This window comes from Bos grunniens, chromosome 19 (genome assembly GCF_055505025.1).
Source record: "Bos grunniens cultivar Pamir isolate PY7600 chromosome 19, Bosgru_T2T1.0, whole genome shotgun sequence".
Classification (NCBI taxonomy): domain Eukaryota; kingdom Metazoa; phylum Chordata; class Mammalia; order Artiodactyla; family Bovidae; genus Bos; species Bos grunniens.
In genome coordinates, this window is record NC_141183.1 from 32238171 (window position 1) to 32256825 (window position 18655).

At 45.1% G+C, this 18655-nt stretch overlaps 1 protein-coding gene and 1 pseudogene across 19 annotated transcripts in view; both read right to left on the bottom strand.

Annotated features, from left to right (window-relative positions):
- Nucleotides 1-18655, bottom strand: part of MYOCD (myocardin) — a 92630-nt gene that overhangs the window by 27175 nt on the left and 46800 nt on the right. For 14 of the 19 annotated variants that reach the window (XM_086358768.1, XM_086358767.1, XM_086358765.1 and 11 more), the window contains 2 exons: nt 7590-7765; nt 102-215 (listed from right to left, as the gene is read on the bottom strand). In XM_086358768.1, coding sequence (XP_086214894.1) covers nt 102-215; nt 7590-7765 — 290 coding nt within the window. The remainder of the gene's footprint in view (nt 1-101; nt 216-7589; nt 7766-18655) is intronic. The other 5 variants (XM_086358775.1, XM_086358766.1, XM_086358776.1 and 2 more) reach the window with 1 other exon arrangement.
- On the bottom strand, nt 5500-6009 carry LOC147352004 (small integral membrane protein 20 pseudogene; annotated as a pseudogene).

The window sequence follows — 18655 nt, forward strand, 5'->3', positions numbered from 1 at the left end:
ACATGACTTTCCCCGTTGCCAGACCTAACTCAGCATGCCCTGCCCCGCAATGGCCCCGTGAGCTGCATGCTCAGGCGGGCGTGGAGGCTGGCCCATCCTACCTTTACGGCTGTGTGCCCAGTGATGGGGGTGCCCAGGGAGCCAAGCCCCTGCTTGCCCGGGTCTGGCTGGTTGCCGGGGTGTGGGGCTGGGTCACTCCTCTCATTTTCTGAATCCTGAAAATCCAAATTTGAGCCTGATTAGGATGCAGGAGCAGAAACTGTGACACGGGGATGCTGCAGTGGAGGCGTCCACCCTCACCCCCCAGCTCTGCTGCATCAACCCCAGCTTCTTATCTGAGGAAAACCTCAGACTCTGTCCCCAGGGGTGGAGAGTCAAGTACATGATCTGTCAACCAATTGAGGACTCTTTTTAAGAGAGAAAGCAGGCATGATAAATAATCATTCCATCCAACAGGTATAGAACCAGCTTGGGCTAGGCGAACTGGGACATCTGGTCACCCTGTGGGCGGGATCTACCTACTTGCAGTGAGGTCTACATGTTGGAATTGACAGTGGATTGAAAAAGAGAAGAAGCGGGAGGAATGAGTGGAGGGACTTTGGGGGAAAGGTAGGACAATGAAAAAGTCAGATGAGAAGGGGGTTGGCAGATGGAAGGAAAGTGTGTAGGTACGTGTGTGTATGTGTGTCTCTGTATGTGCGTATATGTCTCTGTGTATGCTTCTGTAATGTATGTGTGCATATGTGTATGTGTATACATTCCTTTGCATGTGTGTCTGTGTGTGCATACCTGTGTGTCTGTGTGTATGTCTGTGTATATAAATATGTGTGTGTAGGGGTGCAGCATCAGGAAAACCTTAATGAGAGGCACGTTCCCACACATAGAGGATGCAGAAATGAACGCAGCATCCTCTTCCTGTCCCACAGTCCTATGCCATGACTTTCAGAAAAGGCCCCTGAGCTGCCCAGTCTTTGCCTGAGCACGTGTCAAAGGTCTGTAGCATCCTTTTCTCTCAGAGCCCATGCCCTCATCTCTCACTTGAGGCTGCTGGATTAACTGATGCAAAATGATTTTTGCATTTTGCCTGACATTGCTCAGTGCTCATTCCCTTCTTCCCACTTCAAGGGTGAAAAAGAAAATGCTTGTGTCTTCTCCCCAAACCATCTTTAAATAAGAAGCTGAGGAATTTACTATCAGAGCAATAAGAATACAAATGGCCTGAGGTACTGTTTGATGTTATCCAAGACTCTGGGCTGCAAAGAAGCTTGGGATGCAGAGAAGAAAGAATGCTTTGATTATAAACTCTTGCACAACAAACATGCAGCTCTTTTGGCTCTGCTTTTTCTGTCTTCTGTCTCCCTCTTGTTCCACATTTCCTCCTGGCAGCCTTGAATTTGCTCTGATGGAGTGAAGAAGGGCCTGACAATGACCAGTAACAGTACAGCTTCAGGAAAGAGGGTCATGGTAAATAACTCCTGAAACTGTCTCTGATCCCTGCATGCTTTACAGTATAAAAATGTTTCCAACTAATATGGGTTTAAAAAGTACAAACATCCAGCTATACAATAAATTGTGCTTCCCTGGTGGCTCAGCAGTAAAGAATCTGTCTGCAATGTAGGAGACCCAAGTTCAATCTCTGGGTAGGGAAGACCCTCTGGAAAAGGAAATGGCAACTCACTCCAGTATTCTTGCCTGGAGCATTCCATGGACTGGGGAGCCTGGCAGGCTACAATCCATGGGGTTACAAAGAGTTGGACAGATTGAGCTACTAACATACACACACACATCCGATAAATAAATCCTGGGGGTGTTATGTTCAGCATGGTGACCATAGTTAACAAGACTGCATGGTCTCTTTGAAAGTTCCTAAGAGAGTAGATCTTAAAGACTCTCATCACTAGAAAGAAAATTTGTGACTGTATATGAAGATGGATGCTAACTAGAATTATCCTGGTGATCATTTCATAATATACATGATGATATATTGTATCTATCATATATATTGTGAAATACACACATAATTCACACATGTATCACATGTATATGTTACAGCACATGTAACATATACACACATACATCACATGTATATGTTATATTTCACAATATATACAGTAGATATAATATCCAACAATTATGTTCTACAGCTGATATTGACAGAATGATCTCTGTTCGTTTCCAAGGCAAACCATTCAATATCACAGTAATCCAAGTCTATGCCCCAACCAGTAACACTGAAGAAGCTGAAGTTGAATGGTTCTATGAAGACCTACAAGACCTTTTAGAACTAACACCCAAAAAAGATGTCCTTTTCATTATAGGGGACTGGAATGCAAAAGTAGGAAGTCAAGAAACACCTGGAGTAACAGGCAAATTTGGCCTTGGAATACGGAATGAAGCAGGGCAAAGACTAATAGAGTTTTGCCAAGAAAATGCACTGGTCATAACAAACACCCTCTTCCAACAGCACAAGAGAAAACTCTATACATGGACATCACCAAATGGTCAACACCGAAATCAGATTGATTATATTCTTTGCAGCCAAAGATGGAGAAGCTCTATACAGTCAGCAAAAACAAGACCAGGAGCTGACTGTGGCTCAGACCACAAACTCCTTATTGCCAAATTCAGACTTAAATTGAAGAAAGTAGGGAAAACCACTAGACCATTCAGGTATGACCTAAATCAAATCCCTTATGATTATACAGTGGAAGTGAGAAATAGATTTAAGGGCCTAGCTATGGAATGAGGTTCGTGACATTGTACAGGAGACAGGGATCAAGACCATCCCCGTGGAAAAGAAATGCAAAAAAGCAAAATGGCTGTCTGGGGAGGCCTTACAAATAGCTGTGAAAAGAAGAGAAGCAAAAAGCAAAGGAGAAAAGGAAAGATATAAGCATCTGAATGCAGAGTTCCAAAGAATAGCACGAAGAGATAAGAAAGCCTTCTTCAGCAATCAATGCAAAGAAATAGAGGAAAACAACAGAATGGGAAAGACTAGAGATCTCTTCAAGAAAATTAGAGATACCAAGGGAACATTTCATGCAAAGATGGGCTCGATAAAGGACAGAAATGGTATGGACCTAACAGAAGCAGAAGATATTAAGAAGAGGTGGCAAGAATACACAGAAGAACTGTACAAAAAAGATCTTCACGATCCAGATAATCATGATGGTGTGATCACTGACCTAGAGCCAGACATCCTGGAATGTGAAGTCAAGTGGGCCTTAGAAAGCATCACTACGAACAAAGCTAGTGGAGGTGATAGAATTCCAGTTGAGCTATTCCAAATCCTGAAAGATGATGCTGTGAAAGTGCTGCACTCAATAGGCCAGCAAATTTGGAAAACTCAGCAGTGGCCACAGGACTGGAAAAGGTCAGTTTTCATTCCCATCCCAAAGAAAGGCAATGCCAAAGAATGCTCAAACTACCACACAATTGCACTCATCTCACACGCTAGTAAAGTAATGCTCAAAATTCTCCAAGCCAGGCTTCAGCAATATGTGAACCGTGAACTTCCTGATGTTCAAGCTGGTTTTAGAAAAGGCAGAGGAACCAGAGATCAAATTGCCAACATCCGCTGGATCATGGAAAAAGCAAGAGAGTTCCAGAAAAACATCTATTTCTGCTTTATTGACTATGCCAAAGCCTTTGACTGTGTGGATCACAATAAACTGTGAGAAATTCTGCAAGAGATGGGAATACCAGACCACCTGATCTGCCTCTTGAGAAATTTGTATGCAGGTCAGGAAGCAACAGTTAGAACTGGACATGGAACAACAGACTGGTTCCAAATAGGAAAAGGAGTACGTCAAGGCTGTATATTGTCACCCTGTTTATTTCACTACTATGCAGAGTACATCATGAGAAATGCTGGACTGGAAGAAACACAAGCTGGAATCAAGATTGCCGGGAGAAATATCAATAACCTCAGATATGCAGATGACACCACCCTTATGGCAGAAAGTAAAGAGGAACTCAAAAGCCTCTTGATGAAAGTGAAAGTGGAGAGTGAAAAAGTTGGCTTAAAGCTCAACATTCAGAAAACGAAGATCATGGCATCTGGTCCCACCACTTCATGGGAAATAGATGGGGAAACAGTGGAAACAGTGTCAGACTTTATTTTTCTGGGCTCCAAAATCACTACAGATGGAGACTGCAACCATGAAATTAAAAGACGCTTACTCCTTGGAAGGAAAGTTATGACCAACCTAGATAGCATATTCAAAAGCAGAGACATTACTTTGCCAACAAAGGTCCATCTAGTCAAGGCTACGGTTTTTCCTGTGGTCATGTATGGATGTGAGAGTTGGACTGTGAAGAAGGCTGAGCGCTGAAGAATTGATGCTTTTGAACTGTGGTGTTGGAGAAGACTCTTGAGAGTCCCTTGGACTGCAAGGAGATCCAACCAGTCCATTCTGAAGGAGATCAGCCCTGGGATTTCTTTGGAAGGAATGATGCTAAAGCTGAAACTCCAGTACTTTGGCCACCTCATGCGAAGAGTTGACTCATTGGAAAAGACTCTGATGCTGGGAGGGATTGGGGGCAAGAGGAGAAGGGGACTACAGAGGATGAGATGGCTGGATGGCATCACTGACTCGATGGATATCTCAGTGAACTCCGGAAGTTGGTGTTGGACAGGGAGGCCTGGCATGCTGTGATTCATGGGGTCGCAAAGAGTTAGTCATGACTGAGTGACTGATCTGATCTGATATATTGTGTATTTCATGACATATATGGTATCAAACAGTTGTGGTGAACACCTGAAATTAGTATAGTGTTATATGTCAATTATATACCTCAATTGAAAAATTAAAAGTGCACACAGATATAAAATATCTATATATAATAAAAATAAGATATAAGATATCTATATATAATTAAAATATATAAAATAATGCATGCTCAGTTGTTAAGCTGTGTCCGACTCTTTTTCGACCTCATGGACTGTAGCCCACCAGGCTCCTCTGTCCATGATATTTCTTTTTTTTTGTTTGTTTGTTTTTAAGTAAGAGAAATCATTTTAATATATATATTTTCATTTCAGTCAATTCAACAATGATTTCTAATAGGCATGCAGACCCATTTAGTTTGCTTCAAATTTGTTTATTTCTCAACATGCAGCAACCTTCCTAATGAGATAGTTGAGTTGAACTATTTATTCTTAAAGAGTACAATGTACCTTGTCCTCAAAGAGTTTTATCAACTTTAACATTTTCAAAGAGCCCTATGAGCCTGCTCAATATGGTAGTTTCCCCCTGAAATTTCCTGTTTGGAGGATAGCAAAACAGTCTAGAATCTTCCCCAGTCTACTAATTGCTTGTATTCATATCACAGCTTGGCTGGCTAAGAGGCAGAGACTGAATAATATGTAGATAGCCTTCAAGTCCAGCTGAGTGAGACAGCTTCATTTTTAGAAAGGATACCAAATCATGAAAACCCTCCTAATAGTATGATTTGTTCCAGGGTCCTTTTAAGAAGGGACCTACTCCTCATGCATAGGACTTTTTATGGTCTTCTAGAGTTTTCTGCTCCAGCCAGCGATCTCTAGCCAGGTGACTTATTGAACTTACTGCAGAACTGAAAGCATGAAGTCTCTTGTCTACTTTCATAGTTAGAGGTGGTGTTAGTCTTCTCATTTCCGGCCAAATGGATCCGACCACACTTTCAACCTTGGTGGCTGCACGTCTTCTTGAACAATACCAGCTCGATTTATGGCTTGTTCCTTCTTGCACTTCTCCAGCCGCATTAAGGGCCAGAAGTAGATGGGGTAGAAGGCGGCGCCGATCAGGGAGATGAAGCCGCCGAAAATGAGAGCAGTGCGCAGGCTCCGGGACATGGCTCTAGCCGGGGCTACCCGGATTCTCCGAGTGCCCGGGACTCTGTCCATGATATTTCCCAGGCAAGAATACTGGAATGGGTTACCATTTCCTTCTCCAGGGGATCTTCCCGACCCAGGGATTAAACCTGCATCACTTATGTCTTCTACATTGGCAGGCAGGTTCTTTACCACTGAGCTACCAGGGAAGCCCCATATAAAATAATATAAAAAAAATAATAAAAATAGGCAATGTGTGTGTGTGTGTGTGTGTATATATATATATGTAGTATCTGGTTTCAAGTCATTGAACAACTCCTGTGAGGCCAAGAGGAGTGAGGTCTTCCTGAAAGGAGGGGGCTGAGGGTGGAGGGTTCTCTCCAGAGTCGGAATGTGGTGGAAGATTCACATCTTGCTGTCACATGAATGTGACCCCTCCTCTCCTCCTCCTATGCGGACGCTCACACTCATCTTCTCTGGGGGCTCCAGGAATACCATCCTGCCAGGCAGAGGGGAGTGTCATCAAGGCTGGATGTGGCTTCTAGAGGGGATGCTCCAGAGTTGGAGGGTGGGTGGTCTGTGGTGCTCCCAGGGCCACACTCAGCCTCACCAACTCATTTCCTTCTCTGTAACATCTGATAGAAAACGCCGGCAAGGTGCCTAGCACTGGTCCTGGTACACAGCTGGTGCTTAATCATGGCAGTAGCTGTTGACAGCTATCATCCTGCTCTTTATAAATGTGCTTTTAATAGTATTTGCAACATATATTTATCATGTCTGGACAGTCTGTAGATTTGTCCAGAAAGAGGGGAGTGCTACGTTTGGGCTAGGGCTGGAGGCAGCCTTTGCAGGATTTGGCGTGTGGACACCTGCTAAAGGCAGGAGCAGCTTGGGTCTCCTGCTTTTTAGCCAATCAGTTTTTCCAGTAGTGAAGTACGGATGTGAGACTTGGACCATAAAGAAGACTGAGTACCAAAGAATCAATGCTTTCCCATTGTGGTGCTAGAGAAGACTCTTAAGAGTCCCTTGGACAGCAAGGAGGTCAAACCAGTCAATCCTAAAGGAAATCAACCCTGAATATTACTGGAAGGACTGATGCTAAAGATGAAGCTCTAATACTTGGTCACCTGACATGAAGAGCCAACTCATTGGAAAAGATTCTGCTGCTGGGAAAGATTGAGGGCAGGAGGACAAGTGGGCAGCAGAGGATGAGATGAATTAAATAGTGTCACTGACTCAATGGACATGAATTTGAGCAAACTCCTGGAGACAGTGAAAGACAGAGGAGTCTGGCGTGCTGCAGTCCTTGGGGTCACAAAGAGTTGGACATGACTTAGCGACTGAACAGCAACCACCAGCACCTCCAGCTCCTGCTCCCCAGATCCTACAGTGGCAACTCAATCACAGGAAGGACCGTGAGCTTTGAAACCAGTCCTGCAGTGGCCCTTTCTTTCCAGGAGACTGTCGACTGACTGTCAAATCTTTGGGAGCCTCATTTCTACCTTGTCTGCAAAAATGGAGATAAAAGAGATCTACTTGGCCGAGTAGATACTGAAAATTTAAGTCAAAGGACATATTTCTGGGGACTCTCTCTCTTGGTGTTTTCTGGAAGCTCCTGCCCTCACACACAGAACCCTGAACTGAACACGGTGAGAGTTAACAACAGGACGATGTGTTGTGAAGAGACATCTCTCAGGTCTCTATGCTAAACCCGCCGTGGCAGCTGTGATTTCAGGACTGAAGAGATGAGCAGGCTGGAAGGGGGTTTGTTTACCTGGACTGTCCCGCGAGGACCCGCCAAAGGGGTCTCCATAGCTTTCGTGTCCGGGGGGGATCCCGCTGAGCCCTGGAGGTCTTCCCCTCGAGTCTGATCTGGAGAAAGCCCATCACTGCTGCTGTCCTCCTCAAAGGCAAATGCATCCGCCGACTTGGAGAAAGTCACCTGGTTCCCTGAGGGAGGGGAAGCCAAGAACTGGGTCAGCAGACAAGCTTCCAGATGTCGCCCCCATTCGGAGCACTACCAGCTGCCTTCAGAGTTCCCAGTTCAAGGAACCCCGGTCCCCTGCACTACAGGTAGATTCTTTACTGTCCGAGCCACCAGGGAAGCCCAAGGTAAGAGTGAAGGTAGATTTAAAATGATTTGGTCTCTCCTCTATTTACTCCGTAGAGGGGGATGTGCATTTATAAAAGTGGCATGTTTGGCGGGGAGGAATGAGTGACATACTAGAGGTCTATCATCACCTGTCAACCTTTACTTAGTGTTGATCCATTCCTGCACATTTTGTTATGTGAACCCCTATCTTTCTGGAGCTAAATCAGGGAAGATGAAGGAAAGAATGTGGGCCACTGGGGGAGAAGGCCCCCTGTCTCCCTCGGGCTTTACGAGGAGAGGTGAAGTTGATGTGACGGCGTGCCATTTGCATCGTGTTCACATACAAAGCAGGCACCCGGCACGAAATGTTTTGCAAACTTTGCTATTAAGGATAAGCCAGGGGAGCGCCTAAATTTAAATTTCTAAATGTCAGAAGAGGCCTAATGTCACCAGGGTGTACTGAAGCTCCGTTCAACAAACGCATATCTGTTTATAAAAAGCCATAAATGTGTCTCAGAAACTGGAGCGTGATCTTTATTATTTTTTTTTAATTCTTTGGATTTTGTTGTTATTCCTCTTATCTTTGTGTCTATTTTGGAAATCCCCAGCGACTCGTACATGTTCAGATTCTTCCCCAGCAGCCTTCATGGTTTTGGGAGGGGAACCCAGGCCTGGGCTTGGAAAGTGGGGTTACCAGACCAGGTGGGACTGTGGTGACATCCTTGAATGTCCCTCCCATTTCTTAGTTACCAGATCTCCTCTCTTATTATCCAAGTGCAGAGTACAAAATGTGCCGAGGCCACAGAGCCCTCCTGACCCGCTTGCAGGCACAGCTCTTGGAAAGGAATTTATGTATTATCAGCAAGTTTTCCAGCCCGGTGTTCCGCAATCACGCTGACAAGAACTTTTGACTCAAGCTCTGGGCAGATAAGAGAGAGGAGCTCTCACTGGGGAGATTGGAAAGGAGCTGGAAGTAATGGAACAAACGTGGTTTGGGGCTTGTCACCGCCACCGCTGCTGGCATGCGTCCCGGACCCCCACTCAGACACGCAAGCGTCAAGTCAGAAGGGAGGCCGGGCAAGCACAGAGCCACTGAGAACTCCAGTCGCTGGGCAGACTGCTAATCTGGAAAGGCTAGGGGACCAGCCCTGCTGCTTCTCGGCTTCCAGGATTCCTTATAAAACTCAATGTCACTTTTCTATGATTATAAAAGTAATTTTTACTTATAAAAATTCATTCGCACCATATGAAATGAACATAACAAGGTATATAATAATCCCACTTGCATTAATGATTTATTTCTTCTTCCGGATTTAATTCTATCCATATAGCAAGACACACATGGATTTAAAAAGCATTTCATTCAGTTAGGACTGGGTGAAATAGACCATGCTGAAACTTGCTTTAAAAAAATATATATTTTTTTTAACTCCACAGTGCTTCTTGGAGATCTTTGCATGTGAACACATAGAGATGGGCCTCAATTTTTTGGTAACAGCTACACAGTATTCGACTGTCTTAATAGGAACTTTTAGTTTTCAACTTTTATTCCCCAAAGGGCCCTTATTTGTATCTATAAAAATTTGAAATAATAGAAAAGTGCAGAGAAGAATATAAAACATCTGTTCATGTATCATCTGAAATAAATACATGCCAGTATTTTTTATGTGTGTGTCAGAAACCGATTCATTTTCTAACAGAGGGTTATTTGACAAATGTCTGCTTTTTCTTTGCAATCATGGGTCACTTTTCTCTCCCATCTGGTCTCAGACCACTGCACCCCTGCCCCCATCCTCTATTTTAAGGGTCCAGAGTTAGATCACTCCCTCCCTTCTTTTCTCATGGCAAACCCCGGACTCTGCAAAGAAGCTCAATTTGTTTTCTTCACACAACGTGAAGGAATTTTTATACTGTTTTCCCTTTCTCCAGGAGATTGTGTGATCTTCCCCGGCAGGTCCTTCTGGAAGCCTCTATGAATATGCTTCCATTGTAACTCAACCTGTTAATTTCTTTACTTTAGAAAACACGTTTTCACTGGCATTTCAACTCCTACTTCTGTTTGTGGAATTAAATAAAGGCTTTGTCCCGGGACTTCCCTTGTGGTCCAGTGGCTAAGACTCTGCACTCCCGATGCAGGGGCACTGGGTTCGATCCCTGGTTTAGGAACTAGATCCCACGTGCCACAGCTAAAAAACCTGCAACAAGGATGGAAGACCTCATGTCCCACAATCAAGACCCGACACAGCCAAGGAAGTAAACAGGTACATATATCATTGTTAAAGAAGGCTTTGTCCCTGTTTAAAAGATGACATGTGTTATTCAGGGCCAGCTGGGCATAGGAGTTGGGGCTGAGTGGGTATTAAGGCTTCCTCACTGGCTTAAAACTCAACATTCAAAAAACAAAGATCATGGCATCTGGTCCCATCACTTCATGGCAAATAGATGAAGAAACAAAGGAAACAGGGACAGACTTTATTTTTTTGGGCTCCAAAATAACTGCAGATGGTGACTGCAGCCATAAAATTAAAAGACGCTTGCTCCTTGGAAGAAAAGCTGTGACCAACCTAGATAGTGAATTAAAAAGCAGAGATGTTACTTTGCGACAAAGGTCCATCTATTCAAAACTATGGTCTTTTCAGTAGTCATGTACAGATGTGAGTTGGACCATAAAGAAGGCTGAGTGCTGAAGAATTGATACTTTGAACAGTTGGAGAAGACTCTCGAGAGTCCCTTGGACAGCAAGGAAATCAAACCAGTCAATCCTAAAGGAAATAAGTCATGAATATTCATTGGAAGAGCTGATGCTGAAGTTGAAGCTCCAATACTTTGGCCACCTGATGTGAAGAACTGACTCATTAGAAAAGACCCTGATGCTGGGAAAGATTGAAGGCAGGAGGAGAAGGGGACAACAGAGGAAGAGATGGTTGGATGGCATCACCAACTTGATGGACATGAGTTTGAGCAAGCTCTGGGAGTTGGTGATAGACCGGGGAGCCTGGTGTGCTGCGGTCCATGGGGTCACAAAGAGTCAGACACGACTGAGCGACTGAACTGAACTGATCCACAGAAATTGCAGCATTTTGTTGGGGTTTACTTGGTACAGGGCCTGAGTGCACAGCGACTCAGAGAGCCCAGAACTGACTGTGCTAGCCCCCAGGGGCTGTCAGCCTCCTCTGCCCAACAGAACTCTTGATGGCCGAGCATTAGCATCTTATATTCCCTCCCCACTTCCTTCAGTCTGAACAGGTATGGATCTTCTCTGTGTGATCTGACCCTTCATGTGACAAAGAATTCACCCCCTGCCTCCCTGACCCCCAACCCCCACTCCCCACTCCATACAAGAGTATTACATCTGAAACTCATACAAATGAGAGTGAATTAATTAAACCACAAAGTTGTCCAAGGGTTCTAACTCATGTAGAAATATCATAAGAAGGGTGGGGATGGAAAAAGAGAGAAAATTTCTCTTACTCCCTGACTACTCCCCTTCAATGACTTTAAGTGGAAAGATAACACATGATGAAAATAGTAGTTTGTGCCACTTCCCTGGGTGGGCCAGTGGCTAAGACTCCATGCTCCCAGTGCGGGGGGCCTGGGCTTGATCCCCGGTCAGGGAACTAGATCTCACATGTCACAACAAAAAAGATCCCTTGTGCCGCAACGAAGATGAAAAATCCTGTGTGCAACTAAGGCCCAGCGAGCCAAATAAATAAACAAACACTAAAAAACAAACAACTCCCCCCACCCCCCCACACACAAAAGATAGTAGTTCAAATCAGCAGTCCATTTAGCAGTGGCAGCAGTAACAGAAACAGTCAACTTGTGTTTGGCTTCAGAATGGCCCAGGAAGTCAGAGTAAGGACTGCAATCTCTCATCCCTGTTTTGTAGAGGAGGTCATCACAAGGTCCAGGCTGGCCCCAGTTCTCTAGAGATTGAGCTAAGACTGAAGGTCCAGCCTTCAGATGCTCAGAGTCCCAGCAGAGGGGGTGGCAAAATGGATTTTCCTCCAGGGAGGTTGTCAGATGTGTGTTGTTTCGGGAACATGTTAAGACCTGCTGGGCTGGTGGGTGAGGTGGGGCTGATGACGTAGAAATCAGCCGTGTCCCTTTTTCTGCACGTGTGTGCTAAGGACAGCTCCATCCTTCACAACATCTTTTACTTGAGTTTTTGAGATGTGAGGGAATGAACGTGACACCCTGACCGTGAGAATAAAGGAGGCAGGGGATCATGACAGTCTTGTTGCCATTGTCTCAGAGAAGGCGTGGGAGGACTGTGGAGCCCTGCTGTCGTGGTCATAAATCAGCATGTCCTTTCCACTCTGACACTGTGAGTGCATGCTCAGTCACTCAGTCATGTCTGACTCTTTGTGACCCCATAGACTGTAGCTCGCCAGGCTCTTCTGTCCATGGGATTCTCCAGGCAAGAATACTGGAGCGGGTTGCCAAGCCCTCCTCCAGGGGACCTTCCGGACCCAGGGATCGAACACACGTCTATTACATCTCCTGTGTTGCAGGCAAATTCTTTACCACTAGTGCCACCTGGGAAGCTCAGCATGCAACAACTAATATGCAGGGCAGCCAAATTAATAAGTAGGTATTTTTCAAAAATCAATGAGATAGCTTTCTTAAAATAAAAAAGCATTGAGGTTGACATATGTTATATGTTATTCACAAGGTTCCTGACACACAAGTGTCCAATCATTTCTAGCTGTTGTTATTATTATTGGTTTTGGTAGGAGTGTCTGCCTGTCTCAAGTTTACCATGATCAAAAATTTTAAAAAAGACCACCCAAGAGGCAGTTGATCCTGTGGTTAGCTGTGCAAAAGTCAGCACAACTCTGGAGCCAGAAACATCAAGAGGTTCATTCTGGGAAAGCGAAGCAGACCTTCTCCAGAGCACAAGGGACATCGCAGGAAAGGCTGTGCGCTCCCCTCTCTCTTGCCTGGTTCAGGCCAGGCTCAGTGAAGAGGGACAGAGGTCACCTTATCTGGCTGCCACAGGAACAAGCAGAGTCTATCAGCTCCGTGTTGTGACCCAGGGCCCCTGCTCCAATCTCCCGGGGCTTGCTGGGAGCTGCTGGAGTGTAGGGCGCTGGCTATTGTCCCTGGAGACACGTCGGGCCATGTGATGACAAGGACCCGCTTCGGGAAGTCCTGACATCACCCCGCAGCTATGCCCATAGGGCTGACTCCGGGCCTGGCCTCTTGGGGATCTCAGTCTGGCCCCTTGGCGCACCCCCACTCCTCTTTCTCTCTCTCGGAAGTGATTAGATGAATGAGTCAGTTGGACTTTCCTCTGTATAAACATTTAAAATTCCGAGATTACAGTAAGATAGTAAGGGTCCTGGTTACCTTGCCTCTGGATCCACACCACGGACTGGAATGCAGGGGGTGGAACACGAGAACGAACTTCACTCGCTTATCTGTATGCAAGCCTGAGCGGTGCATGTATGACGGCTATTTTAATTCTCGGTCAGCCCTTCTCCTAACATCCTCCTGGAAGAGGCGGAAGCCAAATCCACTTCCTGAGGGAGGAGGTGGTCAGGTGCCAGGAGCTAGTTTAAATGCAGCTTCCGCCTAAAGAGGTTCCTATACACTGAGGATACTACAGTCTGGAGGAGACTGATTGAACTGTCCAACAAAGGCCGTGGAGCCCATGGCTCTTGAAGGGGATCAGATGGCTTCAGGAAGAGAATAGGTGGACATGGGACTTTGGAGAAACAAGCATTCCTTTATCTCAAATTCCTGGCACTTTAGAAATTGACTTTATTAGGGGAGAATATATATACATGAAAATAAAAGTGTTAGTTGCTCAGTTGTGTCTGACTCTTTGTGACCCCATGGACTGTAGTCCATCAGGCTCCTCTATCCATGGGATTCTTCAGGCAAGAATACTGGAGTGAGTTGCCATGCCCTTCTCCAGGGAATCTTCTTGACCCAGGGACTTCTCTGGTGACCCAGATGGTAAAGAATCTGCCTGCAATGTGGGAGACTCAGGTTCCATCCCTACATCAGGAAGATTCTTGCCTAGGAAAACCCATGGAGAGAGGATCCTGGCAGCCGACAGTGCATGGGGTTGCAAGGAGTAGGACGTTGCTGAGCGACTAACACGGTCCTTTCTATGTGCTGTGCTGTGCCTAGTCACTCAGTTGTGTCTGACTGTTTACATACATACATATTACAGTGTACATATTCATTTATGTACATGTATTGCTGAATCTCTTTGCTGTCTACCTGAAACTATTATAACATTGTTAATTGGCTATATTCCAATACAAAATAAAAAGTTTAAAAAGAAAAAAAAAGGAAACTGACTTTAAGTCTCTAGACAGACCCTGATGCTAAGGACTACAGGAGTTGGGAAAAACAGTTACACTGCATCAGCACTTGTTCTGTATTGACCATTGAAACCAATTCTCCAGGAACAAAGAAGATTGTTAGGTGGGTAAAGATACATTAGCGTCATCCTAGAGCACCTGAACTTTCCTCCTTGACATCCCCGACCCCCAAAGCTACTGGCTTCCTGGTTCTCTTTTCCCACCACCTTTTTTAGAATCTTCCTCAGAAAAGTATTTATCACATGTTTCTTTCCCTCAAGGATCATTTGCACTTTGGAAATCCTTTCTCATTATGGAATGATAGATTCTGGTCATGAGAAAGTTATGCCAAAGCAAATGACCCCACCATCTGGTTTAGGGGCAATGGATGGTGTCTATTTGCCTTGAAAATGGATGATTAGAGAGTGTTGAGACTTCTAGAGAGTCTGAAGGATGGCTGGATTCCTAGTAAACAAGAATTTTTGTTTTGTTTTATTATAAAGTCTTAGCCTTGTGGTTATAAGTGAGCTGAGACTATCGTAGGGTCTTTTAGAAAAAGGTACATGACACTTGTAAATGGATGATTTCTGGGCCATCCCCCAGGGACAGAAATGTTGCTTCCTGTGTTGAAAGGTTACAGTGATAGAAAGAATGACTTTATCTTTGAAAATGGGGCTGTATATTCTGAATCAGGCTTCACTGGTGGCTCCAATCATGAAAGAATCCACCTGCAATACAGGAGACCCAGGTTCAATCCCTGGGTCAGGAAGATCCCCTGGAGAAAAGAATGGCTACCCACTCCAGTATTCATGCCTGGAGAATCCCGTGGACAGAGGAGCCTGGTGGGCTACAGTCCATGTATGGGGTCGCAAAGAGTCAGGCACGACTGACAGAGTGACTTTCACTTTCTTTTCATTCTGAATTGAGGGTTCACTTTTTTTAAAAGGAGCTGAAAAAACAAATTCAGGCATTCAGGTGGGAAGCCTGGCTCAATCCAAGGAAAAGAGGAGGACACTTTAGGGTGGAGGAGCTTGCCCCCTGGAGCAGGACACCAGGACCCTTTTATTGTCTAAATAGCTGGGAAAGCCAGTCGGGGTTCTCCTTTCCTCAAGCAGAAGCCAGGCCTCTGGACAATAACAGCTTCCTTGGTAGCTAAGGGATGCTCCTGGCAGTGAAGGAGATACTCGGATGACCAAAGAGAGGATTAACCAGCTCGGAGGAGAGCTCTCCCAACTGAGAGTGTGAAGTGCCGAAGACCACACACAAGCAGAACAAAGCCAGGCTCAACTCCAGTGCACATCTTCTGGTCTCGCACGGTATCCCTCCCTTATGGCATTTGTTACATTCAGTGTTCTGGCCTGAGAGAGAGAGAGGCTGTTGGTGGTTTTCTAAGTAGGAGAAACAGGAAAACAGGTGTAGGCTGTGAGATGTAGCCACGAGGAAACCCCGAGTCAGTAAAATCAGAAAACCTGGTATTTACCATAGCTAGGACATGGAAGCTACCTAGATGTCCATCAACAGATGAATGGATAAAGAAGCTGTAGTGCGTATATACATGGAATATTACTCAGCCATACAAAAGGAACACATTTGAGTCAGTTCTAATGAGGTAGATGAACCTAGAACCAATTGCATAGAGTGAAGCAAGTCAGAAAGAGAAAAACAAATATTGTATACTAATGCATATATGTGGATCGAGAAGGATGGTACGGATGAACTCATCTGCAGGGCAGCAAAGGAGGCATAGACACAGAAAACAGACTTGTGGACACAGTGGGGAAGGAGAGGGAGGGGCGAATTGATAGAGCAGCACGGAAACATACACATTACCATATGCAAAATAGACAGCCAGGGAGCCCAGAGCTGGTGCTCTGTGACAACCTAGAGGGGTGGGATAGGGAAGGAGGTGGGAGGAGGGTTCAAGGATCGGGGGACATAGGTATACCTTGGGCTGATTCATGTTGATGCATGGCAGACAACAACACAGTATTGTAAAGCAATTATCCTCCAACTAAAAATAAATGAAAACCAAAACAAAAAAGAACCTAAAACACAAGCCCCCTTTTCTTTCACATCATATCACTGTAGCCCACACAAGCCTAAGTTTCCTCCAGCTGGAATCTGTAAACTTCTACCTGACTCAGAAAATAAACCTGCAGGCTGGAAGAGTGAAGGTTGGCTGGCACCCTGAAGGAGAGGAAGGTGCAGGGGGAAAGATTTGCTACAGTCACTCAGCTGAGGGCAAGGGTGGGGACATCTGCCAAGGAGAAGAAAAACCCCACAGTGGGGGCTGGTTCTCTGTCAACAGCCTCCTTGCGAGATGTTCTAGTTTATTTCATCTTCGTGTTGAAGAAAAATTGGTCTTGAATAAAACCTGGGCGGGGGGATGGGGAGGAAGACAGTGAGAGTTTCGCTCTGGGATTGGCAGAAACACAGACGCACAGCTGCGGAGGGAGCTGGAAAATGTAAACACATCTGGAAAGGCGCGTGGACCAAGGAGGGAATATACACAGAGGCCAGGAGAACAATACACAGAAAACCACCACCCTGAGTTGCTGCTTTGCTGAGGGTGGAAGATGAGATCCAGAGAAGTGACAGCCAGGAGAGGGGTGGGGACCATCAGTGCCATTGGGAGGGTTACTCAGAGGGCTATTTCTACAGCTGGTCTCTGAGAAGCTTCCTCTGTCCCTATGACATGTCATAAGATAGATGACATGTCATAAGATGCCACTCATTTGAAAAGACCCTGATGCTGGGAAAGATTGAAGGCGGGAGGAGAAGGGGATGACAGAGGATGAGATGGTTGGATGGCATCACCAACTCAATGGACATGAGTAAGCTCCGGCAGTTGGTGATGGACAGGGAAGCCTGGCGTGCTGCAGTCCATGGGGTTGCAAAGAGTTGGACGTGACTGAGAGACTGAACTGAAGATGCCACTGCCTTGCTGGTAGAAACTCACGCACGTTGAAAGATTGCTGCTAAACAGGCTGACGCATGGGGGTTCCCTGGATGAGGTCAACCTCTGCCAACCTTTTCTCTAGCTTTTTCTTCTCTTTATTCTTCACAGATCCCTACCTCTGTTTATACATTATTCTCTTTGTTCTTTATACTTCCTTCCTTCCCCCCAACCACCCTCTACTGGGCACTCTGTACCCTGCACAACTTCTATTTTCACACCATTTATCACTTTTTATTAGGATATATAATTATTCACGGGTTTTGCTGATCATCTGTGTCTCCTGTGCTAGAATATAAGCTCTGCTAGAGCAGACATTTTTGTAGGTTTTGTTCATTAATATGTCACAAATGCTTGAACAGTGCCTGACACACAGAAGATGCTCCATAAACATTAAATGAAGAAATGAATACGTGAAAGGGATCTCTTAGCAAGTCCATCAGTTTAAGTTTCCTTAGTCTTCTAAGTCTGTAGCTCTAGACCAAGACTTTCTTCTGCAGTCTAGTTTGGTTGAAAGCCCTGCTTACTGAACCCCTGCCCCTGGAGTTCCTGTGGACCCCTCAGCTCCAACATGAAACAGGAATTCATCATCTCTCCCCTGATCTGCCCCTCTGCTCACAGTCCCCATCTTGATACATGGCTGCCATTTAACTAGCTGACCAGCAGGGGAACCAAGGTTGGTCATCTGTGACTCTTTCATTTATCCACACTGACACATTCTACCAGTATCTAACAATGCATATCAAGTACTTCTCAGATGCTCTTTTTTTTTTTTTTTTCTGTGCCCACAGCATGGCTGTTGTTCAGGCTCTTGACCAAAAGCTACTCATTAAAATTTATACCCCCCTCCCCCTTCCACAGTACAGAGATATTCCTGTGAAATTGCTGTTCCTTCCTTTCCTCTTCTCTGGCTAGATTTTGGAGGATGATAAGGCTGCAGGGCACAGGTTGGCAAATTTATGGCTGGTGAGCCTGCTGTCTGTTTTTGTAAATAAAGTTTTATTGGAACACAGCCATGCCCATTTGTTTATGTATTGCCTGTGGTTCCTCTTCCACTACGATGGCTGAGCTGAGTTGTTGTGACAGCTCGGAGAGCTTGCTTACTCTCTAGCTCTTTAAGTTTGCCGCCTTTGTGCTAGGGGATGATGGAGCAGCAAGACCAAAGGAGTCTGTGTGCCTGAAACGTTTGCCATAGAAGAAAACCCTCTCTGGACCATTTATAAATAAGAAATAAATGTCTGTCAAGCAGCTGAAACTTTGTGGTTTGGTTAGCAGCTTCTGTTATCCCAACTAATAACAAAAGAGATGTAAAATTCGCAAATAAAATATTAGCAATTTCTAGGGGGGAAATATCCATGTAGGATTTATTTCCAGAAATACAAGGATGATTAAGAAAGGCAGTAGTATCACATTCCTAGAAGAGAGAAAGAAACTCAAATGGTTATCTTTTCATGAACGTTGAAAGCATTTTAAAA